At 39.2% G+C, this 26,841-nt stretch overlaps 1 protein-coding gene across 1 annotated transcript in view; it reads left to right on the top strand.

Moving 5' to 3' along the window:
- Positions 1-26,841, top strand: part of LOC132818851 (molybdopterin synthase catalytic subunit) — a 60,512-nt gene that overhangs the window by 31,870 nt on the left and 1,801 nt on the right. Inside the window, exons 2-3 of the mRNA XM_060829992.1 lie at positions 16,064-16,217; positions 25,852-25,975. Coding sequence (XP_060685975.1) covers positions 16,064-16,217; positions 25,852-25,975 — 278 coding nt within the window. The remainder of the gene's footprint in view (positions 1-16,063; positions 16,218-25,851; positions 25,976-26,841) is intronic.

Genomic DNA, 26,841 nt, shown 5'->3' with positions numbered 1-26,841 from the left:
TAGCCTGTATTTGTCTGTGATTTTCTCGCAAGTGATGACAATGTTGTAGAACTTAGTAAAAAGGATAGCATGCTATAAACGTTTCCTTCCTGAAAATTTCAAGGAAGTATTGGTAGTCTAACTATTTTACTTCATCCTGGATTTGCTTCTGTAACTGCTTAAAGCAAATTAGCTTAATTCTGCTGGAAAAATTAACGTGTCTGAATCTTGTCAAATTGGAAATAAATGGTTCTAAGCTGTATTTTTAAATACCTTTAACTGAGGCCAATGCTGCACTTGCTTTGCAGTTTTGGTGATAGTGTGGGAGCAACTGTGAGGAAATTTCTGTCAATAACACCATAATGAATAGTATTTATGTTAACATGGTAGCTAGCACAGTTGGAATATACAAACTAAAAACAGGTGTCCTCTAAGGGTGTGCTTGGCCACACTAATGCATGTGGTAGTTGAACTAATGATGCATGTGAGCAGTGAGAAGTAGAGATGGAATAGAAGAATGTGCCGTTGCTGAAAATATACTTGACTCGAGCAACGTTTGTACACGTTTCTATGATTTCTGGATGTCCCAACTTTGCAACCAAAGATGTATTTTTATAATGTAGTCATTATTGTAGTGTAACGAAATTGAAAATCCCATATTTTAATGCAACAGTGGCTATATACCTGGTTTATTTTTAATGTTGATTTAAGGAAAGATGTTGGCCTAGAGATAGGCCTTAGGTTTTTGGAAAATTGGGATTTGATTAGGAGTAGGCAGCATGGCTTTGTGAGTGGGAGATTATGCCTCACAAACTTGTTAGTTTCTTAGAAAAAGTGACCAGGAAGGTTAATGAGGGCAGGGGGTTAGATGTAGTTTATAGGATTTCATTTAGGGCTTTGATAAGGTTCCAATGGTAGGCTGCTTTGGGAGGTTAGGTTGCATGGAATCCAGGGCGAGCTGGCAAATTGGATACAAAATTGGCATGATGAGGTTATTAGTGGAAGGATGCTTGTTGGACTGGAGGCCTGTGACTAGTGGAGTACCTCAGGGGTCGATGCTCGGCATGGACTAGTTTGGACCAAAGAGCCTGTTTCTGTGCTGTAGGACTCTGAGTCTAAGATTAACTCCTATCCACCTGAAAGGACAGACAGGTCTTTGGTATAATTTCCTATCTGTATGCAATTGTCTCCTGACGTAGTACTCCTTCAGTATTGTACAAAAGTTTCAGCCTTGATGTGTGCTCAGATCTTTTGATGAAAGGCTTGTTATTGAGTTAACATTGACACTCGATAACAATGGGTTAATAATATCAGCGAAATAGTGTTTTTAGGAATTCAATGCAAATATGAGACCAGTGAACTGAAAATAGAAAACAATAATTGTGAACTTGAAAAATTATGCAACTTACTCTGTTAGCTGGATAGCTAAACTGGAGAGCAAGATAATTGGATTTGAGAACAAAACAACTGCCAGTAAGCCAACATATGAAAAAAAACCTATCAGTTGGCTGGATTATGTGCGCTGGATGTATATTCCAGAAAATCCAGCTAAACATTAAAATCAGAACCTGATAGAAGAGGTGGTGTTGACAGATCAACAAAAGTTTGGCAAAACATGAGAGAAGACAATCTCATAGGAACTGACATTGCTTGATTACTTGGAAAGAGGCATGAAACCATCCAAAGTCATTCAGTATGCATGATGAACAGCAGGATTGGTACACATGGTTCTCTTTCTTGACACCTGATTTGATGCCTGTGGATCAGAGAGCAGGCTAAAGTAGAGTTCTCTTTTGTTTTATAATAATAACTTGTATATGGCAAGCTTCCATACTTATCTGGACATATCTACCTTTTTTATTTCACTTGCCCCTTTCCCTCCTGCTGAGAGATGCTGCAGCTTTGTTTCAGCATTATGCTCCTCCGTACAGCTCAGTTGAACAAAATCACTCATGGCTTGAATGTATTTCTTTTTGTACTCTTACTGTTACTACTTGGACTAAACTATGTGACCATCCTTAAATTTCCTTTCGGAACGAATCCGTCTGGCCCACATGCGTAAGATTGATGCAGGGGTGCGTAGCTTCCATTTTTAAAAAAACATATGTTTTGTATTTTCTCATAATGTTCTGAAATGGCTTCCCTGTGCTTGGAATGGAAAATAATAATAATTTTGGTACCACCTGAGCTCTTGCCTCTAACACACTTTACTCTTAGTTTTTGAAGTATTTCTATAATGCCATTGCCCATCCAATGGGTGAAGTTACTGATATTGTTTTGTATTTACATTTTTTGGAGACTGGCAGCTCACTTAATGATGGAAAGCATCTAGATCACATTAATGCTTAAGCATAGGACTTGCTCATGGTTCTTGAGGTGTGTTGGTAATGCTCATCACTCTGACCCAGGAGGCCTGGTTCTGGACTCACCTGTTCCAGAGGAGTGTAATAACCTCTCTGAACCAGTTCAACCAATTAATTACAAAAATGTATAGGTCTTAATCCTTGTTCTCTACATCACCTTTTTCAAAATAAATGGCATTTTAGTGATTATTCACCAAACTATGCCAAAGCCTACCTTGAGATAAAGAAGAAGAATTATGTTTTATAGGAAGTAACCATATGATATTTATTGTCGTAAATGGAGCTTCTTAGAATTCAGCTTAAACGTAGCATAAATTTTGATTTTAAAACCCTTGGATTTTTGGACAGGAATTAGTTTGGTTTAACAGGACAAAAGCTTTGTGAGTTTGAGTCTAATTCTAAAACTTAAAAACTAACAAAGCTTCTGTTTTAATGTAGCACTAAGGTGATGCCATATGACCAGAACATTGAATATTGAACTGAGCTGCATCAACCTATTCAGGTGGATGTAAATATTCCATATTTGAAGATTTCCTAGTTAATAGTCTTTCCTGAACCAGAGCTATCAAAAGTAAATTAACTGGTCATTGGTGATTTGATGTTTGTGTACCCAAATTGTGTGCAAATTGGTTTCAAGTATATCCACATTGATTCTCTCCATGTTTAACTTGTTTTAGTGAAGTGCTTGGGATGTGCCAGAACACGCAAAAACAGTTTTTTATGTACACATTCACATAAGCTCATAAGCTACTGTGATCACAGATTTCCAGACACCATAAAACTGGAAATATGCAGATTACTACACAGTTTTTTAAAAAAAAAAGCAGCTTACTTTGGCAACAGAAGATTTATCGAAGAACACAAAGTAGTATTGTTTTGCAAACAGGCTTTGTGGAATGGATGTATTCAACATTAACCTTGAGTTGGTTTATTGACTTTTTAAAGCATGTTTTGGTTTTTATAAATGAAGGCATAAAGTGACTGAGATTTACATGTTTTTGGTGTGAAAACATTCTGCATTCCCTGCTCATCACTTTTACCATTAATAGCCATGTCACATCCTACACACAACTGTAGTTTAGATAAAAAAAAAAGTCTTGAGCTTAACATACCAATTGATTGAAGTATAGACCAAGATCCCACTGAAGAGCAACCTCTTAAAAAGTTCCATTTTCATTGGTTATGTCATTGAACTTATTTTTCAAGATCAGATGGACTGCCAATTTTACTTCTGACCCAGTTGAATATATAGCTGTAAAAGAACACATAACAAACCCTTAAATTATGTGTAGCTTCACATCAAATTATGAAAGCTACTCATATCATTGATTCTGAGATTACACATTTTTGTTGCTGGCACCTTGTCTGATATTCTCAGTTGCTATTTGTTATAAAATTGATTTCCACACTGAACTTTATCCTAAGTTCCTTTGCCTTGAGTATTCCCTTTTTCCTAAATCTTTGCATAACAATATAGGTGAAGGATATGTATTCTCAAAAATTATATCTTCCAATCAATGAAGAAGGAATTTAACTTTGCAAGATGCATCTGAAACAATCAGATGTGGTACAATATAAACATTAATTGGACTCAAATAAAAATGAACTTTCATCGATCTTCAAGTCAATGACAACATCTGTATTTGTTCCTCATCCGTAATATTCTTGTATGTATAAAATAATCACAGGCAAATGTTGTCCAAAATGGCCATTTTTCACATGGAACAATGGAAATCCTCAAATCAAAACAAACTTGTATTTATATTGCATTTTGTCATGACATCAAAGAACTCAAAACACTTTGTAGAAAGTGAAGACTACAGATGCTGGAGAGTCCAAGTCGAAAAGCATGGTGCTGGTAAAGGCACGGCAGGTCAGGCAGTATCCAAGATGCAGGAGAGTCGAGGTTTCTGGCATTAGCCCTTCATTAGGAATGTGGAGGGGGAAGGGAGCTGAGAGATAAATAACGGAGTGGGGGTGGGACTGGGACTGGGACTGGGGAAAAGGTAGGTGTTGTCTCTCAGCAGCCTTTCCCCTCCACATTCCTGATGGAGGGCTAATGCCTGAAGTGTTGTCTCTCCTGCTCCTCAGATGCTGCCTGACCTGCTGTGTTTTTCCAGCGTCACATATTTGACTCAAAGCACTTTGTAGCCAATTTCCTAACCTTGAACTGTAGTTACTAATGTAACGTGGTAATAAATTTATACATACTAGGCTAGTACTGAGGCCAGTCAGTCTAAGAAGTAAAACTTCAGTCTGCAACTACAATCTGATATGTCATGTGAGTTGCTATTATGTAAAATGGAAAGGTCACAGTGGATCATTATCTTGATTTAGGAAAAGCTAGATGAAGTTTAGCTGTTTACTTTGTACATTCAATCTTTGCCAGACTGAAGCGAGTAAACATTCCATTCCCTCAAACCGGATTGTTCGTTTAAGCTGAAAATAATCGCGAAACATTAGAAATTTTCTTTGGGAAATTTCTCTTCAACAAAAAGTTAGGAACACACCTATAACCTTCAGAAATTTTGTTTCATAATGTAGATGGAAAGGTACAAGGAAGATTTTTTGAGCTTTTGATCACACTCAATCCACCAACCCTAAAATGAAACTTGACCTACTATGTCCTCTGCATTTTATAATTAAGTTTCTGGCTGCTTCCTCCCTCCTTTCATTGTCCAACAGCTGCTCAAAGTGGTTGGAGCCATCTCTGCTGGAAGTTACCGACATGTGGCTCGATAGGCTAATGTGACTGTTGACTTCCAGTCAGACTCCTAGCCTGTCTTGCTGCTCTTCCAATCATAGATTTTGTCTCTGGCAAAGCAGCAAAAACAGCAGCAAAGAAGAAAGCCTGTCATTGGAGCAGTTGGTGCAATAACATAAGAAAGACTGTTTGCAATTGAAAGAGGAGCTTTTGATTTCCCCAAATTTGCTACTTCAGGCGAATACACAATGGCAACTATTCTTGCAACATTTTGAATTTTCCATGCCATCTTTCATTTCTTTGGTGCCGTTTTGTGAGAGTTCAAGGGTGAACTCAGAGGATGGTGATACACTGACTGGAACCATTTAAAATCCTTTTTGGGTTGGTGGAATCACAGTGCTGTCAGGAAATAAGTTCTACATTATCTATCCAGTCATGGTGAATGAGGAATAATATCTCTTCAGGTCAAGACTGCATGTGACTTGATGGGAACTTGCAGGTGGTGGTATTGCCATGTGTCTGCTGCCCTTGTGCATTTGCATGGTGGAGTTTGAGAGTTTGGAAGATGCCATTGAAGCTTGGCGAGTTGCTACAATGCATCTTGCGGATGAGGTACATTGCTTCCTCTATTCTCTTCCCATTACGTAAATAAATTTTTTGTTGGAACAAGTGTAATGTATGGTATCTGGAGAATTTGCTTCAGTTCTTGATTATATTTCAGCCAAATATATGTAATTAAAGGATTTGCCAGCTTTCAAAATTTATTTAGTTCATGTGGGGTGAAGTTAGTGCTCATGCAGGACCTAGGGTTCCTATGGAAAGAAAGACTGGCGTTTTCTTAGATTGGACACAGATTACGGTTATGAATGCCATCATGTTCGGTTGCTTTTGCATATTTAAATATAATTTTATGTTTATCTTTGCTATTCTGTTAAATATACCTCTGAGATGTATTGTTTTGAAACTGAAAATGGCTAGTTTATTGAATTATCCTGATTCCAATTATAAGCTTTATTCCCTTGCAATTATCATTGAGTTTGGATGATTGCCAAATGGGAAGAGGTGGAAGAAGTGTACACAGTGTTTGAGGTGGTGAGTTGACTAATATCGCTGCAATCTTTCAACCTGTCTTGGCAAGTTTTGTCTTGCTGATGGAGTGAAAATTTTATCCCATAATTATCTGTCCCTCGTAATTTTGCTTTGAATATTTAGTATCAGATGCTGCACATTTTTTTTAAAAGGATGTGTTTTTCACTGGTAAGGACAAGGCTTAGTGATTACAAGAACCTAAGTTCAGGAATATCTCAAGTTGTCTATTGCGCCTGCTCCATTATCTAAAATTCTAATGAATGATCATTCCTGTCCACTTCACTTTGATTTACTGAGAGACCAAAAAATACCTCTTGGGCTAGCCTTAAATGTATTAGACAATGAAGACTTCATAACCTCTGCGGAAGAGAATTCTGGAGATTCACACCCCTTAGAAAAAATTATTTTTAATTCAGTCCTAAACGATTGGCTTATTATCCTGAGACACTGGCTCAGTGTTTTAGGTTTTTCTGGCCATATCAATTCCGTAAAGCCCCTTCAGAATCTTGTAGGTTGCATTGAGATCATTTAACATTCTTCAAAACTTAAGAGTACATGGACTTAATTTGCACAGGCTGTCATCATAGAGCAACTAATCTCCTCATCTAAAAGATTAAATCAGTGAACTTTCATTGTAACTCCTCTGATGCAAGTAACTTTCTTCAAAGTGGAGACCAAGATTGATGAGATGTGGTCTCACCAAAACCATACATACATTTAATAAGACCTCTTTATTCTTGTACTTCATTTACTGCCTTGTACTCCCTTAGGACCAATCAAATTTGAAATTTGCTTGTTGGTCTTGAGCCTGCACGCAAGCTCTGTTGGAGCATCTTTGTGAGATCTTTCTGCTAATTCAGAGTTCACAATGTCCAAAATTTACTGAAATATGTGAAGTGAGTGTCTTGTAATGAATGTCCAATTTTACGTATTAACCAAGAACTAGAGAAGTAATTGCACTGATTCATGGAGTATTCCAACAACAACCTCAATTTAACATTATAAAACTTCCCAAGCACTGAACAGTAGTATAATAATCCAGAGTTTATCCCCGAGCCACAAAGTGATATTGAAGCTGATGGCCAAACATTGTTTTTCATCTTTTTTTGTTCGTGGGGTGTGGCCATTACGGGCTAGGCTTGCATTTTATGCCCATTCCTTGAGGGTTTTTTGAGTTCCACTCATTCAAGCAAGTAGAGAATATTCCATTGCATTACTGACTTGAGCCTTGAATATGGTGGGCAGGCTTTGGGAAGGCAGGAGTTGAATTACCTGATGCCATCATACCAGCTTCTGATACGATGTAGTACAATGTTTATATGACTTGATGATTCTGTTTCAGGTCACTAGTAATCCCCAAGATGCTGATAGTGGAAGATTCAGCAAAAGTAGTGGCATAAAATGTCATGGGGCAATCACTGAATTTTCTCTAGTTGAAGATGGCTTTGCCTGGCACTTTGTGTGAAGCAAACTTTTTGGCACTTATCAGCCCAAGTCTGACTATTGTCTAAGTCCCACTGCATTGTATACAAACTGCCATAGCATCTGAGGAGTTGCAAATGATGTTAAACATTGTCTGATCATCATTGAGCATGCTCATTTCTGACCTTATGATGGAAGGAAGCAGGTGAAGATATTAAGCCGAGAATTCTACCCCGAGGAACCAATACAGTAATGTACTTGGACTAAGATGATTGACCTCCTTTGTGCTAGGTATGACTCCAATCAGATAGAGACTTTTCTATCTGATTCCTGTTCTCTCTAGTTTAGCTGAGGTTCCCTGACACCACTTTTGGCTAAATGTTGCCTTAACCCCTCACTTATCCTCTTGAATTCATTTCTTTTGGTCAAAGAGTTATATTTGAAGGGTGCCATAAAGGAGGGAAGAGAAGTGGAGAAGTTTGGGGAGGGAATTCCGAAGCTTAGAATATAGGTTGCTAAGGCATGGTGAGCAGTGCTGGAGCCAGAATTAGGCAAGTGCGTATCAAACCCAAAACATTTCTGAAGTGTGAGCCAGTAAGATTAGTGAGACCAGGCATGGTGATAGAATGGTATTTGGAGGGACTTAAGACAGTTTAAAGAGGGTTAAATGTGGAGGCTTCGCAGGTATACTTTGGAATATAGTAAAGTCTGGATGTTATAGATGAAGATTCAACCATGGTTGAGCAGAAGCAAGAGTAGTATTCCAGAGGTGGAAATCGTCAGGCTGTGTTTGCACAGATGTGCAGTCGGAAGCTCAAAGACAGACATGTTGTGAGTGATTTTGTTACGCTGGATAATTGTGAGGAAGAGGCATGGAATTGGTTAGCTGGGAAAGAAACTACGAAACCTGTATTTGTAGTGGCTTCTAAAGATTATGGTGTTGTCTTCCCAGTAGGTAAATGCAGGAAATGTTTGCTGATCCAGTTGGAGAAATTGAGAAAGTTGATGTGAGGCAGCATTTGACTGAGTGCAACATCAAGTACTCAAGATCAATATCTGTGGGAAATGGGAAGAAAACCTCATCATTTGGAGTCATACCTAGTAGAAAGCAAGATTGTTCTTATTGTTGGAGGTTAATCATCTCGGACTTGGTATTACTGCAAGAATTCCTCAGGGCCACGTCCCAAGCCAAAGCATTTCCAACTATCTCTTTTAAAGACCTTGCTTCCATTAAAAAGTCAAAGAGGGGATGCTTGCTGATCATTGCATAATGTTCAGCACTATTCATAACTTCGCAGATACTGTGGCAGTCTGTTTCCATATGCAGTAAAATCAGGGCACTATTCAAGCTTTTACTCATAAGGGGCTAGAAACATTTGTATCACACAAATGCCAGACAATAGCCATCTTGAACAGTAGAGAATCTAATTATTTCCTCTTGATATTTAATGGCATTATCATTATCCTTTCCCCATTAACAATAACATTAGGTTTACCATTGATCCAAAACTGAATTAGACCAACCATACAAATAATTTGGCCCTAAGAGCAGTTCCGAGGCTAGCAATTCTGTGGGGCTATACTCTGTTCCTGAGTCCACGGTGCCTGTTCACCATCTACAAGGCACAAGTTAGGAGTATGATAAAAGATTTTCCATCTGCTTGGATTAATGTGGCTTAAACAATTCAAGAGGCTCAACAATATTAAAGACAAAGTAGTCTGCATGATTGCCACACATCCACCGTGTCAAAAATCACTTCATCCACCACTGTTGAGCATTACAATAACTCACCAAGTTGTAACAACTGCAACACCACCTTTCAACTATGACTTTAAACCCAGAATGGTAAGTCCATCATACACATGAGAACACTGCCGCTTTCTAGATCCTTTCTAAGCCTCACACTATCCTGACTTAGGAACTACATTGCTATTCCTTGATTGTCACATGGATCAAATGCATTATAAAGGGAATTCCAGGCAATTGTGCACGTAATCAGACCAAAAGGATTGCAGTGATTGAAGGAAACAGCTTATTGTCACCTTGAGTAACAAGAGATGGGCAAAAATGCTGGCTTTGTCATAATGCATAAATCCTTAAACAAATGTATACATAGGCACATCAATGTATATGGGAATACTGATGCTGCATTTTTTAAAAATAATGTTGCTCGGGAATAACATGAAGTTGAGAAATAATAGTGGTTCAAAGAGAGATCTTTGCTGGATGCCAAAGTACCTAAGACTGGAACCAGCTGGGAGAAGTGCTACTTAACTGAACATTGGTTGAATGACATAGGAGGAAGATAATGTGGTCATCTATACCAAAGGCTGCAGACAGGTTGAGAAATTTGTAGAGGGATAGTTTATCACAGTAAGCTAGGATGTCATTTTTGATTTGTTAAGAACCTTGTTTGGTACTGTGATGGCACGGAAGTTTGATTAGAAGGATCCAAATATGGAGTTTGGAAAAGATGGGTGAGGATTTGTGGGTGGAAAGTGCCTCATGAACATTGGCAAGGAAAGGGAGATTGGAATTGGTGTGGCAGCTGATGAAGGCATTACGGTTAAGGAACTTGAACAATGGGGTGGTAGTGGTTTTGAAAGGAAGAGGAACAGCAGTCTTATGAGAGTGAATGATTAACAGTGTTCGTATTTGGATTGGAGGAGATGGGACAAGAAATGAGGCATTAGAGAAAAGAAGTCAGAGGTTGTCTCCATTCAGAAACCGAGCTCTTCCAATATTTCACTTGCCCATAGTAACCTCGAGCACCCATTCAGCCAGTTGCAAAGCCCATATAATGACTTTATCTTTGAAGTTTGGTGACCTTAGTTTTTGGAAGTTTATCCATCCGATGACATATGGATTTCTTCCATTGTTAAAGCCAACTCAGTTAATTCCATGTGACATTAAAAAGTATCCAAATGCACTGAATAAAACAAAGGCAATCTGTCCAGACACCATTCCTGATCTAATATATAAGGCTTTGCATTTAGGTCCAGCTTCTTTCCCTGAGCTGAGCTGTTTCGGGCATGTAATGACTTCATTTGAGTTTCACTTATTTTTGCAATGCATGGTTAGAGCTGGGTGGTGGAGTATATTCAATTATGGTTTTCAGAAAGCAATGAATTCTGAAGGGGAAAAATACAGGGTAAGTGCCAGGAGTGTGACAAGCTAAATTTCTAGTGCCAAGTGGCCACTTTCTGCATTATACCCTTTTTGATTGTTTTGATTTCATCAGTTAGAACACTGGTATCCATGCAGCAATATGGGAAATTGCCCAGCTATGTTATACCGACAAACAACAATTAATCAAGTACCGACAATTTCAGATGTACTTGGATGGAATGAGTTATCAACTATGTCCACAAGTTGCATCTATTTACAAATAACCTGCCCTCAGATATTCAGTTTGCATTTTGCCAGAACCAGTTAGCTACAGACATCTTTACAGTCTCTATCCAGATATGGGTGTAAGGGCTAAAGTGATGAGAGTTGTCCATCTATACCAACTATAGCTTCAAGAACAAAACAGGGGTTGCATTATTCTGCAATCATGGTTAAGGTATTAAGAAGAAAAGGCCATTTGTCCAAATCCTAAATTAGAACAGAGGGTAGGAGAGAACTAATTGTAGAGATATGTCAGACACTGCACTGCCACTCAATAAGATCATGATGGCTCTGTATCTCAACTGAAATCACCTGTTTTTATTTCGTATTACTTCATGCTCTTACCTAATGTCCGCTGAACTGTTTCAAAAAATTAACTTGATTTTCCTCCCATGTAATGTTTATGAAATTCTTCAAATGATTCGCTTCCCAACTCTAAAGTTTCTTCACATTCATTTTAAGATTCAATATAGGGGTGTGATGCAATATTGACTATAAAGCTAGATTGGTGAAATTGCAAAAAAATTCCAGAAATTTTTTACGACCCAAGACTGAACAGTTGTCTTGATGAGAGTCCTGTCACGAGATTCAATAACTACCTCTTCTGTTAGTAACGTATTAAAGTAACTGTACATGTTATCTACATGATGTTGTTCCTTCACTGTCACTGGGTCAATGTCTTGAAATTGCCTACCAAAAATTGTCATGAGAAACCAACCCCAAAAGAACTACATTGATTTAAGAATTCATCCCATCAACTATTTAAAGTATCATTGCCTGGGAAATAAATGCAGCCCTCCCAGAGTCTACATAACGTATGGACAAATAAAAGCATTGTCTGTAATTTCTTCACAATAATTTTAAGATTATGCAAGATCCACTCCTCCAAAATTCAAGTTAGTTACTGACTAGACGATTTTTATTCAAGTTTTATTTATACCAGCAACAACTTGTGTTATGTTTATGCATTGTGAAAGATGCCTAATTTTTCAGGAGATTATACTTTGTTCTGAATATTATGAAATTAACATCTTTGGTTTAATTTTCCACTATGAATTAATGACCACAGCATATTAAGATTTATGTATAGTCAATATAACAAAGGTGACAAATACTTTAGTTGTAATTGAGTAAAAATCTATCTTGTCTCATAAATATATAACATACATAAATTGCTTTCTTTAAAAATGCACAGTATGATTGTTCTTACCTTAATTATTTTGCAATGTGAAAGTAATGTCCAATGTCTGAATCTAGTGGTATTCATTTAAAATCTTGTCACTGGAACACATTACAGAATAGTTTGTTGTACTACATTGCAAGCAGTTACTGTTTATGAATATTTTATAATGAATATTGGATAACATGCTTGCAAATAGATTGAGTTTCTTCCCGAGAACCAATTGAATGTCACAATGTTGGTCAGTAGACACCCTTCTCTTCCTCTATTTGTCGCATTTGGATTTTTAAAATGGTCTATGCAGAAAATGCAAATTAATAATCACAGTCAACAATTTATTTGAACACTTGAAAATTTTGCATGTCAAAATAGTTTTACATTTATTTTATGAAGAGCCTTTAGTTTTTTAAAAGATCTAAATCTTGACCCAAGTTTCTGAATAGAACTTTAAACTAACATTACTGGTAAAAAGGGTCTAATTAGAATTATTTTGGTATTGTTTTCTGTAGAATTTGTCCTGATGACAGTAAACAGTTACCCCAGCAAACCTTCATTAATATTAATGACCAGTGATCTCTATGACTGACTGGACATAATCTGTGCAATAAGATGTATTTAATTTAATCCCCATATTTATCAGCTCACTTCAATGATATGTAACATTATCTTTAAATGATTATTCTGCTTCAAATATTTTAATTCAGGGAAAATACAGATGTTTTTATAGTTACCAAGCCAATGTTTAATAAAAATGGTTTTGATAGCATAATATTCATCTAAATAGAGGAACTGGATGACCAGTGAAACTTCTAAAAGAAAGGTAAAATATTGCAGATGTTAGAAACCTGAAATAAAAACTGAAGATATTGGAAATACTTAACAGGTCAGGCAGTGCAGAGAGAAGCTGACATAATGTTTCAAATTTACCTTTCAAGTAGTTCCAGTTTTGTTTTTTGTTTTGTTTTTATTTAAGTTAAATTTATTGTTTCCTTTATCTCTCATACATAATTGAATCAGGTTATCTTAACATGCCGAACAAATAGTTGTCAAGCAAATTTAATTAATGCTATTTTTAATTTCACATTTGTATATGATGAGAAGACTTGTGATATTTTATTATGTCACAGAATAAGGTAAAATATGATCACTTGTATTGAAATTGATTTTAAGGATAATTGAAATTGAAATTAAGGATAAAATAAAAATTAAAGTTTGCATTAATGTGGTTTTTAATATTATTAACTTAATTTAAGTTTTGATATTTAACTGCAGGCATTAGATCATTATTAAAGCCATAATGTATACCCTTTGTAATTGTTAAAATTACAATATATATGTGTTGCAAATAAAATTGACAAGCATATCATTTTAATTTGGTGTATGTAAGCAATTTACAATGCACTGCTCTGAAAGTCAGAATGACTACTTCGTTTTGAATTGTATGGAATCAAGTTCGCTGGGAAGGTTGTATTCTGGTGATACAAAATTATTCACATGTAGGAACTGCTGCCATAAGCACAGTTAATAAAGCAAGGCGTTTGAGTATTATGTAAATGAAAGCATCAATTTGCAATCTTATTCTGTAGGAAATGGGGAAAACGTTTAAACCATGTTGGTGATGAGTTTTGAGTTGTGATTGTTTTTACATATACACCATAACATCAATAATAGATGCTGTTAATATACAATCAAGATAATTGTCTTCCATGCTTTTGGACTTAGGGAATGAAGATGAAATACAGTTTTACAGTTGAGAAGAGCATGGGAGAAGGTAGGCGAGGCAGAAGTAGTGAGGAGCAAAGAAAAGTGATCTGTCAGAGAAAGACAGTTTGGACTTGAATAGTGAAGGGTATAAAGAAAAACAAAGGTCACTAATTAGAAACTAAAGAAAAACAAGCAATTGCAATGTACTTTAATCAAAGGGAAAGGAGATGGCCATTTTAAAATATGTGGACACTGCTTAAGGAAATGAACCAATTTTAAACAGAATCCTAAAAGAACTGCTGATGTTGGAAATTAAAAATGAAATCATGAAATTGCTGGAAAAACTCAGCAAGTCTGGCAGCATATGTGGACAAAAAGCAGAGTTAATGTTTTGGGAGGAATTTCTGTGTTTTGAACAACTTTTAAATGTCAGTTTGCATGGACAGGGAAGGGAAGTTAGATGTTAGTTTTGGATCCCTTAATCTAAGGAATGATATTCTGGGAATGGAGATAGTCCAGGCAATGTTCACTAGGCTGATACCAGGCCCGAAGGTACTGTCTTTCATAGTTTCAGAGTAATCGAAGCAGGAGTAGACCATTTGACCCGTTGAGCCTACTCTGCCATTCATTAAGATCATGGCTGATCTATCCATCATCTGAGCACCTCCTACCTGCATTGTTCCCATAACCCTTCATTCCCCTACCATGCAAAAACCATCCAGCTGTGTCTTGAATATATTTAATGAAGCTGACTGTACGGTTTCCTTGGGTAGATTTCCATAGATTCACTACTCTCTGGGAAAAGCAGTTCCTCCTCATCTGTGTCCTAAATCTACTCCCCGTAATCTTGAGGCGATATCCCTGATAGTCTCACCCATCAGTGGAAACTACCTGCTTCTATCCTATCTATCACTTTCATAATTTTATATGTTTCTATAAGATCCCCTCTCATTCTTCTAAATCCTAGTGAGAACAGTCCTAAGGGGCTCAACCTCTCCTCATAGGGTAACACTGTCATCTCTGGAATCAATCTGGTGAACCTCCTCTGCACCGCTTCCAAAGCCAGTATATCCTTCATCAAGAAAGGAGACCAGAACTGCACAGAGTACTCCAGATGCGGCCTCACTAATATCTTTTATAATTGTAGCAGAATCTCCCTGTTCTTAAATTCAATCCCTCAAGCAATGAAAACCAACATTCCCTTTGCCTTCGTGATTACCTGTCGCACCTGCAAATTAACTTTTAGTGATTTATGTACGAACACTCCTAAGACCCCCTGCGCAACCGCATGCTGGAATCTTTCACCATTTAAATAATGCTCTGATCTACCATTTTTACTTCAAAAGTGGATAACCTCACATTTCCCAACATTGTACCCCATCTCCCAGACCCTTGCCCACTAACTTAATCTATCTAAATCTCTGTGCAAACCCTTCACATCCTCTGCACAGTTTGTCTGCCCACTCAATTTAGTGTCATCAGCAAACTTGGATAGGTTACATTTGGTCTGCTCCTCCAAATCATTATATAAATCATGAACAGTTGCGGGTTCAACACTGACTCCCTGCGACACCCTTACGAGGAGAGGTTGAGTAGATTTGATGTGTATTCATTGGAATATAAAAGAATGAGAGGCAAACTTAGTGAAACGTACAAGATTCTTAGAGGACTTGATCGGGTAGATGTGGAAAGGCTGTTTCCCCTTGTGAGAGTGTCCAGGATCAGAGAACATAATCCCAGATTATGAGGTATTGCATATTTAAGGCTGAAAGGAGAAGGAATGTCTTCTGAGGCTTGTGAATTTGTGGAATTGTTAACTACAGACAGCTGTTGAGGCTGGGGAGTTAAGTTCTTTGAAGGCTGAGAAAGACAGATTTTTAATCATTAAGGAAATCGAGAGTAAGAGGAAAAGGCAGGAAAGCACAGTTGAAGATTATCAGATGAGCATGATCTCATCAGGTGACAGAGCAAACTTGATGGGCTAAATAGTTATGTTCCTGTGTCCTTTTGGTAGCACTTTAGTGTGAATAAGTTTGAGGAAACTACAGGTATAAATCATGCATGTAATTAACTTTGAACAACATGGTAATGAAGCTGAAAACTAGCATATAAAAAGAAAGTCGAAGGCTAGAACTTAGAGATTTGTTGAAGATCCTTGATGCTCCGAGTTGTTCATGAAATGATTTCTATGCTCCATTAACAGATCTTGCATTCATTCCCCATTTTTGTAGGTACAACCAGGAACAAGTTTGAAGGAAAGAAAGTTGTTCGACTTGAATATGAAGCTTATATTTCAATGGCTGAAGTTGAAATAAAGAAGATTTGCAGAGATATAAGGCATAAATGGCCAATGATTCAGCACATCAGTATCTACCATAGACTTGGGTAAGTTATTAATATTGAATATTTTGTGTTCAGGATCTCATATGGTATTGAGAGGGGGCTGGGTGGGAAAGCAACAGTAAAAGGAAAAAGCATCACTGATTAGAACAGATTTTAACTTGTGTTTTCCTGTGCTATCCTGTATAAAGTGCATAAATACAGATATAAGATAAAATTAATTTGCTTTTGCAATCAGCAAATTATTAATGCTATTAAATGTCAAGGGATAATGATCAAACCCTATCTTGCTGAAAATCATCATTGTGTGGCACTTATGGTATGTGTGTTACTTGACACATAGAACATAGAACATTACAGTGCAGTACGCGCTCTTTGGCCCTCTGTTGCGCCGCCCTGTGAAACCATTCTGAAGCCTATCTAACCTACACTATTCCATTCTTGTCCATATGCCTATTCAAAATCCATTTAAATGTCCATAAAGTTGACAAGTCTACAACTGCTGCAACATTTGTTAGCCTAAATCTGACTTGATACGGAGGGTTGGCCATTGATGAATCAAATGAAAATGGTTGGGCCTAAGACAGCAGTACATTAGAAACTCTGATAAAGATGCCTGGAACTGAGATGATTGACTTCCAACAATTGTAACTTCCTATGTGCCAGGTATGACTGCATCCAACAGAGTTTTCACCTTGATTCCCATTGACTTCAATTTTGCTAGGGCTTCCTGATGTCACATTCACTCAAATACAGCCTTAATGCTAAAGGCACTGTTATCTCGAGGATTCTCAATAATCCAAGATGGAGGATAGGAAAAATTTCTGGCTGTAACAGCTGCTCCTTTTTGAGGTATTTTAGGTGCTGGAGGTGATTTCCTCGAATTCCAGGAGCAGCAATTACTGTTTTTTGGGCTGTTGCATTGTTTTGGAACTTTGGAGAAAAAAATGTCAAAACCGCAGCACTTTTAAAAGGGAGAAGAACAGACAAAGGAAGCACATGATAAGGTCAGTGCAGGAGAGAGAGAGAGAGAAAGAAACTGACAGAGCAGTGAACCTGCACAGTTACTGCCTTTGCTGTTTGAATTCATGTATCGCTGGACATCGGAGTCTGTCTGGGAAAATTAAAAAAACAGTGAAATTCACAACTGATCTTGGAGGAGCCTGTTTGGGAGAGGGCATAGCACAGAAACAGATAAATAGCTGTTTTAAGTGTGGCTTTAAAATAAGTCTGCAGTAGTGAGTAGAGTGGGTTCTTTATTGATTATATGTTTTATTGGGCTATGTCTCTTGATTAAACCTAAAATGTAAGCCATAAGTATTAATTTAACCTGGAGCAGTGTTTTGTTGAGGAATAAGACAATGCTATTTTCTGGGTCCATAGATTGAAAGAAGCAAAAATAGCCCTTAGTAGAGTGATATGCTCCCTTGTCGGATGTGGGAATTTAGGGACAGTTTACGGGTTACTGAGGCTCGTATCTACAATAAATGCCATTGGTTGCGAATCCTATCATATCGAATGGATCGGTTGAAGAGGCAGTTGGAGGCACTGAGGAATTTACAAGAGCAAGGGGATGTGATGGATGGCAGTTGCAGGAAGGGGGAAACATCTCAGATACAGTCACATAGATGGGCTAACTCCAGGAAAGGTAAGAGAGGTAGGCAGCTAATGCAAGAATCTTCTGTGGTTATCCCCATCTCAAACAAGTATACCATTTTGGAAAATGTAGGGGATGATGGATTCTCAGGAGAATGTAGCACGAACTGGTATTGAGACTGGCTCTAATGCAATGAGAGATATGTTGGGTTCCAAGCGATCGATAGCCTTAGGGGACTCTTTAATCCGAGGTACAAACAGACGTGGCCAGCAGCGAAAATCAGAATAGTGTGTTGCTTCCCTGGTGCCCAAATCAAGGATGTCTCCGAGAGGGCGCAGAATGTTCTCAAGGGGGAGAGGGACCAGCAGGAGGTCATTGTACACGTTGGAACCAACGGCATAGGAAGGAAAAAGGTTGAGATTCTGAAGGGAGATTGCAGAGATTTAGGCAGGAATTTAAAAAGGACGTCCTTGAGAGTAGTAATATCTTGGGACCCAAGGAGATAGTGAAGAAACAGGTCAATCTGAGACTGGTATAGGTGAGAACAAAGGCAAGTCAAACAGTCAGGGCAGGCAGGAACAAAACCGAGAACAAGTTAGAGCTGATAAATTAAACTGCATTTATTTCAATGCAAGGGACCTAACAGGGAAGGTGGATGAACTCAAGGCATGGTTAGGAACATGAGACTGGGATATCATAGCAATTACAGAAACATGGCTCAGGGATGGACAGGACAGGTGGCTTAATGTTCCAGGATGCAAATGCTACAGGAAGGAGAGAAAGGGAGGCTAGAGTGCAGGGGAAAGTGGTGTTTTTGATAAGGGATAGCATTACAGCTGTGCTGAAGGAGGATATTCCTGGAAATACATCCTGGGAAGTTATTTGGGTGGAACTGAGAAATAAGAAAGGGATGAACACCTTATTGGGATTGTGTTATAGACCCCCTAATAGTCAGAGGGAAATTGAAAAACAAACTTGTGAGGAGATCTCAGTTCCTGTAAGAATAATAGGGTGGTTATGGTACAGGATTTTAACTTTCCAAACATACACTGGCTCTACCAAAGTTTAGATGGAGAGGAATTTTTAAAGTGTGTACAAGAAAATTTTCTGATTCGGCATGTGGATGTACCTATTAGAGAAGGTGCAAAACTTTACCTACTCTTAGGAAAGAAGTCAGGACAGGTGACTGAGGTGTCAGTGGGGGAGCACTTTGAGGCCAGCAACCATAATTCTATTAGTTTTAAAATAGTGATGGAAAAGGATAGACTAGATCTAAAAGTTGAAGTTCTAAATTGGAGAAAGGCCAATTTTGGCGGTATTAAGCAAGAACTTTCAAAAGCTGATTGGACACAGATGTTCACAGGTAAAGGGACGGCTGGAAAATGGGAAGCCTTCAGAAATGAGATAATGAGAGTCCAGAGAAAGTATATTCCTGTTAGGGTGAAAGGAAAGGCTGGTAGGTATAGGGAATGCTGGATGACGAAAGAAATTGAGGGTTTGGTTAAGAAAAAGAAGGAAGCATAGAATCCTAGAGATGTACAGCATGGAAACACACCCTTCGGTCCAACCCGTTCATGCCGCCCAGATATCCCAACCCAATCTAATCCCACCTGCCAGCACCTGGCCCATATCCCTCCAAACAGAAGTTGGGAGGTCATGTTGCGGCTGTACAGGACATTGGTTCGGCCACTGTTGGAATATTGCATGCAATTCTGGTCTCCTTACCATCGGAAAGATGTTGTGAAACTTGAAAGGGTTCGGAAAAGATTTACAAGGATGTTGCCTGGGTTGGAGGATTTGAGCTACAGGGAGAGGCTGAACAGGTTGGGGTTGTTTATCCATGGAGCGTCAGAGGCTGAGGGGTGACCTTATAGAGGTTTACAAAATCATGAGGAGCATGGATAGAATAAATTGCCAAAGTCTTTTCCCTGGAGTGGGGGAGTCCAGAACTAGAGGGCATAGGTTTAGGGTGAAAGGGGAAAGATATAAAAGAGACCTAAGGGGCAACTTTTTCACACAGAGGATGGTATGTGTATGGAATGAGCTACCAGAGGAAGTGGTGGAGGCTGGTGCAATTGCAACATTTAAAAGGCATCTGGATGGGTATATGAATAGGTAGGGATATGGGCTAGGTGCTGGCAGGTGGGACTAGATTGAGTTGGGATATTTGGTCAGCGTGGAGGAGCTGGACCAAAGGGTCTGTTTCTATGCAATACATCTCTATGACCTCATCTCTGCAATTCATCTCTTTTTCCATTTTTCAACCAAGACTGCAAGGAGGTCAAGATCTATATGGCCCTAATGGAACCCAAACTGTGTGTGTGTCTGTGTAGGTTATTGCTAATCCAGTGCTGCTTGATAACACTGTTGATAACACCTTCCATCACTTTACTGGTGATTGAGAGTAGACTGATGGGATGATAATTGGCTGGGTTCGATTTATTCGGCCATCTTTACACCTGGGCAATTTTTCACCTTGTTCAGTACACACCAGTTTTGCTATTGTACTAGAACTGTTTGGCTAGGGTAGCGGTATGTTCTTAAGCGTATTTCTTCTTGGACTGTTGTCGAGGCCCATAGCCATTGCAACATCCAGTCCTTTCAGCTGTTTTTCAATATCACATAGTGTGAATTAATTTACTGCAGTCTGGGATCTGTGATGCTGGGATATCTGCAGAGAAGGCCAAGATGGATCATCTGCTCAGCTTTTCTATGTGAAAATTGTTGCAAAATTTCAGTCTTCTCTTTTGTACTAATGTTTTGGGCTTCCCTGCTTTGAGGATGGGAATATTTATGGAGCATCTTCCTGCAGTGAGTTTTTAATTATTCACCACTATTCAATACTGGAATATCTCCGAACTGCAGAGTTTGGGTTTGATCTGATGGTTGTAGAGCCATTTAGCTCGATGACTTGGTGCTTTTACTGTTTGGCACGTGTTGTAGTTTCAAGTTGACGCCTCATTTTTAGGTATGCCCGATGCTGCTCTTGGCATGACCTTCTGCACTCTGCATTGAATCAGGATTGATCCTGGTTTGTCAGTTGTCTTAGAATTGGGAATATGCCAGGCCACGAGGCTGCAGCTTGTGCAGGAGTACCATTCTGATGCTGTTGGTAACTTACGGCACCTGATGAATGAGAGTCTTGAGTTGCTAGATCTGTTCGAAGTCTATCCTGTTTAGCACGGTGACAGTATCAGACAGCATGATAGAGGGTATTCTCAATGTGAAGGCAGTACTTCGTCCCCATAAGTACTGTGTGGTGCTCACTCATACTGAGTCAGTCAGGGGAAAGATAGCTGGGACGGCGAGAGGTGGATACAGGTTGGAAGAAATTGTGATAGGCTGGTGGGCAGGGCAGAGCGGATAGGTGGGAAGGAGGATGGAGAGATCAAGAGGGTGGTGCCGAGTTGGACAGTTGAATCTGGTTTGAGGTGGGGTGGAGGGGAGATTTGGAAACTGGTCAAGTCAATTTTGATGCCGTGTAGTTGTAGGGTCCCGAGGTGGAAGAGGAGGCATTCTTCCTCCAGTTGGCGGGTGACTTTGATTTGGCAGCAGAGCAGGCCCAGGATTTGCATGTCCTTGGGGGACTGTGAGGGGATATTGAAGTGGTTGGCCACAGGGCGTTGGGTTTGTTTGGTGCATGCAGACCAGAGATGTTCCCTGAACTGCTCCGTGAGTTGGTGTCCTGTCTCCCCAATGTACAGGAGACCACATCAAGAGCAATGGATGGTGTAGATGAGGTGTGTGGATGTGCAGGAAAATCTCTGCTGCATTTGCAATGACCCTTTAGGGCTTTGAATGGAGGTAAGGGGGGTGTGGGGTTGTAATGGGACAGGTTTTGCACCTTGATTGGCGAAGGGGGAGGTGCCAGGTGGGTTGCTGGGGGTGTGGACCCAACGAGGGAGGCGTGGAGAGAATGGTCTCTGCAGATCACAGATGCGGGTGAGGAGAGAAATGTGTTTGGTGGAGGGGTCTGACTCTAGGTGGCAAAAATAGCAGAGGATAATGCGCTGTATTGGAGATTCTTGGGGTAGAGTATGAGGACTAAGGGGGTTCTGACCTTGTTATGGTTGGAGGAGTGGGGTTTGAGGGCAGATGTGTGGGAAGTGGAGGATATGCAATGGAGGGTATTGTCGATCATGTGAGAGGGGAAATTGCAGACCTTGAAATAGGAGGGCAGAAGAGTCTGCGGTTGGCAGATTGGTGAGAATGAGGCCAAGTATATATTTTCCTCTTGGTTTCTTCACCACTTACGGCAGGCCTACTTGAGCAGTATGTCCTTTAGGACTTGACCAGTTTGGTCAGTAATGGTGCTGCTGAACCATTATTAATGATGGTGAAGTCTCCTCAGTGTGCATTTTATGCCCTTGCCTCCTTTTATTCTTCCAGTGATGTTCAACAGGGAGGATTACTGCTTTGTCACCTGAGAAGGGGGTATGTGGTAATCAGCAGGATGTTTCCTTGCCTATGTATGACCTGATGCTATGAGATCATGTGGGGTTTGAAGCAATAATTGAGGTTTCTGAGAGTAATTCCTGGCGTGTATCACTATGCCACCATATCTGATGGGCCTACCCTGCTGCTGGAATATACCAGAGATGCTGCTGGGACTTTGTGAGTAAGATATGATTCTGAAAATATGACACTGTTAGCCTGTTGATCAACTAGTCTGGGAGATAGCTTTTCCAATTTTGAATACCAAACCTTAGAATTTGGGAGGGAGAGCTTTGAAGACTTGGCAGGGCTGAGTTTGCCATTGTTGTTGGAGGATCTGGGTTGATGCCAGGTGGTCTGTCTTTTTTTTCCTTTTTTTTGGAAACATTTTAGTGGTTTGATACAATTGAGTCGCTCGCTAGACAATTTCATAGGGCAGTTGTGAGTCAATCACATTGCTCTCAGACTGGAGTCACATTTAGGCCAGATTAGACCAGGTAACAATTTGCCTTCCCTTACGTACATTAGCAAACCAAATGTATTTTTGTCACAATCGACCGTGATTTTATGGTTATAACTTTTAATTCCAGATTTTAATCAATTCAAATTCCACCATTTGCAGTGATGGGATCTAAACTGGATTCCAGAACATTACCTTGGTCCTTGGATTACTGGCCCAGGAAACAATGCCAATGCCATCATCACCTCCGTGTCAGATTGTTCTGTCTCCTTGCTCTGCACCAACTATGCCAGTCTTGTTTTGCCTTTCAATGACTTCAAGCATATCTTTGTAACACTCCCAACATTTTGAATCACCCCATCAGGACACCTGTCACTGTCATCTTAAGAACGTAGGAATAGATATAAGTCATTTAACCCCTCCATTTCCCATCGACACACTACGTTGGTTTGCACGTGGCCCACTTTCTCTAATCAATACCTTTGTTTTGTGACTCATTGTTCATTGTATCTTTCGCATTTGCCAATATCTGTGCTTGTTTTTACATTTTTGTATGCATTTTGTCTTGCTTGTTTACTTTTGTAAGTAGTTTGAGAAGTATAAGTAAGTTTGATGCAACTTTTTTATTTGAATTCCTTCCACTCATCTGCCTTCATTTACATCATAATGCGGGCAGCATGGTGGCTCAGTGGCTAGCACTGCTGCCTCACAGCACCAGGGACCTGGATTCGATTCTAGCCTCGGGCATCTGTCTGTGTGGAGTTTGCACATTTTCCTTGTGTCTGTGTGAGATGCTGTTTGGATGGTTGCTGAGGACTGGATGGGCTGATTGGCTGCTTCCACACTGCAAGGATTCTATGATAACAGACTAAGCTCATTTTTTGTGAACAGCCTTTGTCTCAATACATCAAAATCAATTTTACCTAGACTCTGAGTAACTGATTCACATTTCTCTCTTTCAAACACTCTACAAACCTCAATCATACTATAATTGCTTTTAGATAAATATCCACATGCTGTTAGACATCTGTTTTCTGAATCATTACTAACTTTAATATTCCGAACAGCTCCCCTGTTGATTCAAGGCATTGGTATTGCAGAAAACACATGGATGTTCTCAAGGCAGTCACTCTGTTTCTGAAATATTCAAGTCTACTTGTCTCATCTGTGCATTTATACAATTAACTGTTTCACAGTTCTGAACAAATGCCTCTTTACGATTCCAGTACAGTATTAAACCCTTTTCTGTTTTAAAAAAAAATTGATTCAAGGTCTCCACTGCTTTCCTTTAATCCTATCCTCTCGCACTATTGAAGTGATTTCATATTTGATTAGTAAGAAGAGTCCTAACCCCCACCATTTTTCTTCTCTTTCCTGGAGACTATATAACCAAGTATATTTGGTTCCTTGTCCAAGTCGTCACGTAGCTACATCTCAACCATGGTTACTCTGAGTTGATTTATATTTACAATTAGTTCAGTCTTTTTGGTTTTTTTTTCAGAAAAACTTGTAGGGGTCATCTATTTTGTTTTGGAGTTCACGTGTTTTGCATGTATGTTGCTTATTTTTCCCTTCTTGCTTAATTACAGTTTTAGCTTTCTATTTGCATAAAAAGCAGCTTGTTATTTTGTTTTCTCTACTTTCTTCCCATTCATTCCTTTTGCATTATTACTACTTTTTTACCTATCAGTGTTTAAAGTCTTTGTGAATACCTGATTTTTCCTTTTCACTCAAATCTTGGTTCCAATATGTGGAGCTTAATCGAACTGAGGTCCTATCTTATTCCAGTCTTGGTGCCACTGTCCCTTGAAATAGAATTCCTTTTAGCCACATCACTCATTCAGTTACCTGTTTACCTTAGTAATCTGCTTATTCCTATGTCACTTTGTACATGGAATAGGTACTAATGTAGAAGTTGTACTTTTTGAGGTCCTGTTCTTCAATTTATCTAGTAGTTCTTGGTTTCTGCAATACCTCTCCCAGCGTTATTGATCTGAAAATCTTACACAATGACTCCTTTCAGACAGCCTTTTAAGCTAGTTTTAAAATGTCCCTTGCTCTGCACTTTATTGTTCCTCATTTCAAAGAATGCTATTTGTTCTTGTAACTATTGAAATTGTCACAACACTTTCCCACCTCTCGCCCCTTCCCACACTCCGACTGGAGCTTTAGGTTATCACCTTCAACTCTCCCTCAGTCACCTAACCGTGCCTTCCATGACCTTAGAATAGCCACCTTCATTTGAACAACTGTCAACTTACAACAATCGTCTGCCAACATTGAACTGCCTTCTAGCAGTTGATCTGACAACAATCATCCTCAACTCTCCCTCAACCGATCTTCCCTCTTGAGCTGCCTTTATTAAAGATTATTGTTCCCTCTATCCATACTGTTCCACTTAGAGCCACTACAATACAGCTGTCTTCCTTGGACAGCCATGCTCAACCTCCTCTGACTACTCTCCTTCCTACAAATGGCCATGTCCTGACCTCCCTGGACATTGTCTACCTGAACTCGAGGCGACAGCTCAGCCTCCTCTTCTCTGATCCAGCAGGAAAAGCAGTGCCTACTCTCTCCAAACCCAACTGGAAGACAACCTTGCATCCTGCTCTTTTACTCTGTTGTGAATCTGAAGGCATATGTTTCTTGTTTGCTGCTGACTTAATCACAAATGTATAATTTAGTCTAGCAACCAATGATTCTTGAATATGTAGGACATACTAATAAATTAAAAATAGTTCCTTTTGCTTGCAGTTGGGCAACTTGATTTGCCTTTAATCCCCAACAACCTAACTCCAAAATTTCAGTTTTCACCTACCCCATGCAGAAAACTGATGTTTCACCTTTTGCAGAATTAAATGACTTTGTCCCACTCTTCTTCACTCCCAAGAACCTCAGATACCAGCCCTTCCAGCAGGTATGGTTTTGCTAGCCTAATGTATGGAATTAATTGAGACAGTGAAAATGACAAGATGTTCTGGTTCTAAACAGCACAACACTACACTGAAAAGTGAAGCATGATGAAAGAAATCGGTGTTTTCATGTAAATAACATTTGAAGATTACACAAGTGACTTGTTGACTGATGTGATTTTGAACATCTATTTTTGGGTTTAAATTTCTTTGTTAATCAAAATATTTTTCATTTAGATTGTTTCTGATTCCATTTTTAACTTTGTAATTTTGCAGAGTAGTTGATATAACTGAAGCAAGTGTGATCATCGCCATCTCATCTCCACACAGAAGTGAGTCTCTTGAAGCAGTGAAATATTGCATTGCAACTTTGAAAGCAACAGTACCAATATGGAAGAAGGTATGTACTTTGACATCTATGGATGAGACTTTGCCTGTGGCAGTGGTGCAATGTTGACTTCAGCAAATTGGCTAGCCCTTGATACAGCACACTGAAAGATGCATTTCACTCACCTGATACTACTTCAGAAAAATATTTTCCAAATTCTCTTTTTATTTAACCTCTTATCAAGATCTGATTGTCCAAACAACAGAAATAAGGACGGCTTGATCCAGTGCACAGTTGTTTCTCAAATTTTAATCACCAACTGACTTGAAGGTTGGGATTGGGCTAGGATGTCAAGATGTAGATAAAACACTACAAAACATCATTAAAAATTGAGGATTCTGCTGCAGTAACACTTTGTAGTCTTTTCCTTTAGATGACACCCAATTATTTATTATTTTCACCCTCTGCATGAAAGCTCTCCCTCCATTTTCCTAAAGTAAATTTCCATCTCCTTTCATTGAACAGCAAATTTCTTAGTTTGCTACCCATCTCAGTCCTCTCAACTACATAGTTACTTCCCAGAGATAAGACCATAAGACATAGGAGTGGAAGTAAGGCCATTTGGCCCATCGAGTCCACTCCACCATTCAATCATGGCTGATGAACATTTCAACTCCACTTACCTGCATTCTCCCGTAGCCCTTAATTCCTTGTGACATCAAGAATTTATCAATCTCTGCCTTGAAGACATTTAGCGTCCCGGCCTCCACTGCACTCTGCGGCAATGAATTCCACAGGCCCACCACTCTCTGGCTGAAGAAATGTCTCCACATTTCTGTTCTGAATTTACCCCCTCTAATTCTCAGGCTGTGTCCACGGGTCCTAGTCTCCTTGCCTAACGGAAACAATTTCTGAGCGTCCACCCTTTCCAAGCCATG

Source organism: Hemiscyllium ocellatum, chromosome 1 (genome assembly GCF_020745735.1).
Source record: "Hemiscyllium ocellatum isolate sHemOce1 chromosome 1, sHemOce1.pat.X.cur, whole genome shotgun sequence".
Taxonomy (NCBI): Eukaryota; Metazoa; Chordata; class Chondrichthyes; order Orectolobiformes; family Hemiscylliidae; genus Hemiscyllium; species Hemiscyllium ocellatum.
The sequence above is the reverse complement of the archived record's forward strand: the minus strand, read 5'-3'. Positions and strand labels throughout refer to the sequence as shown.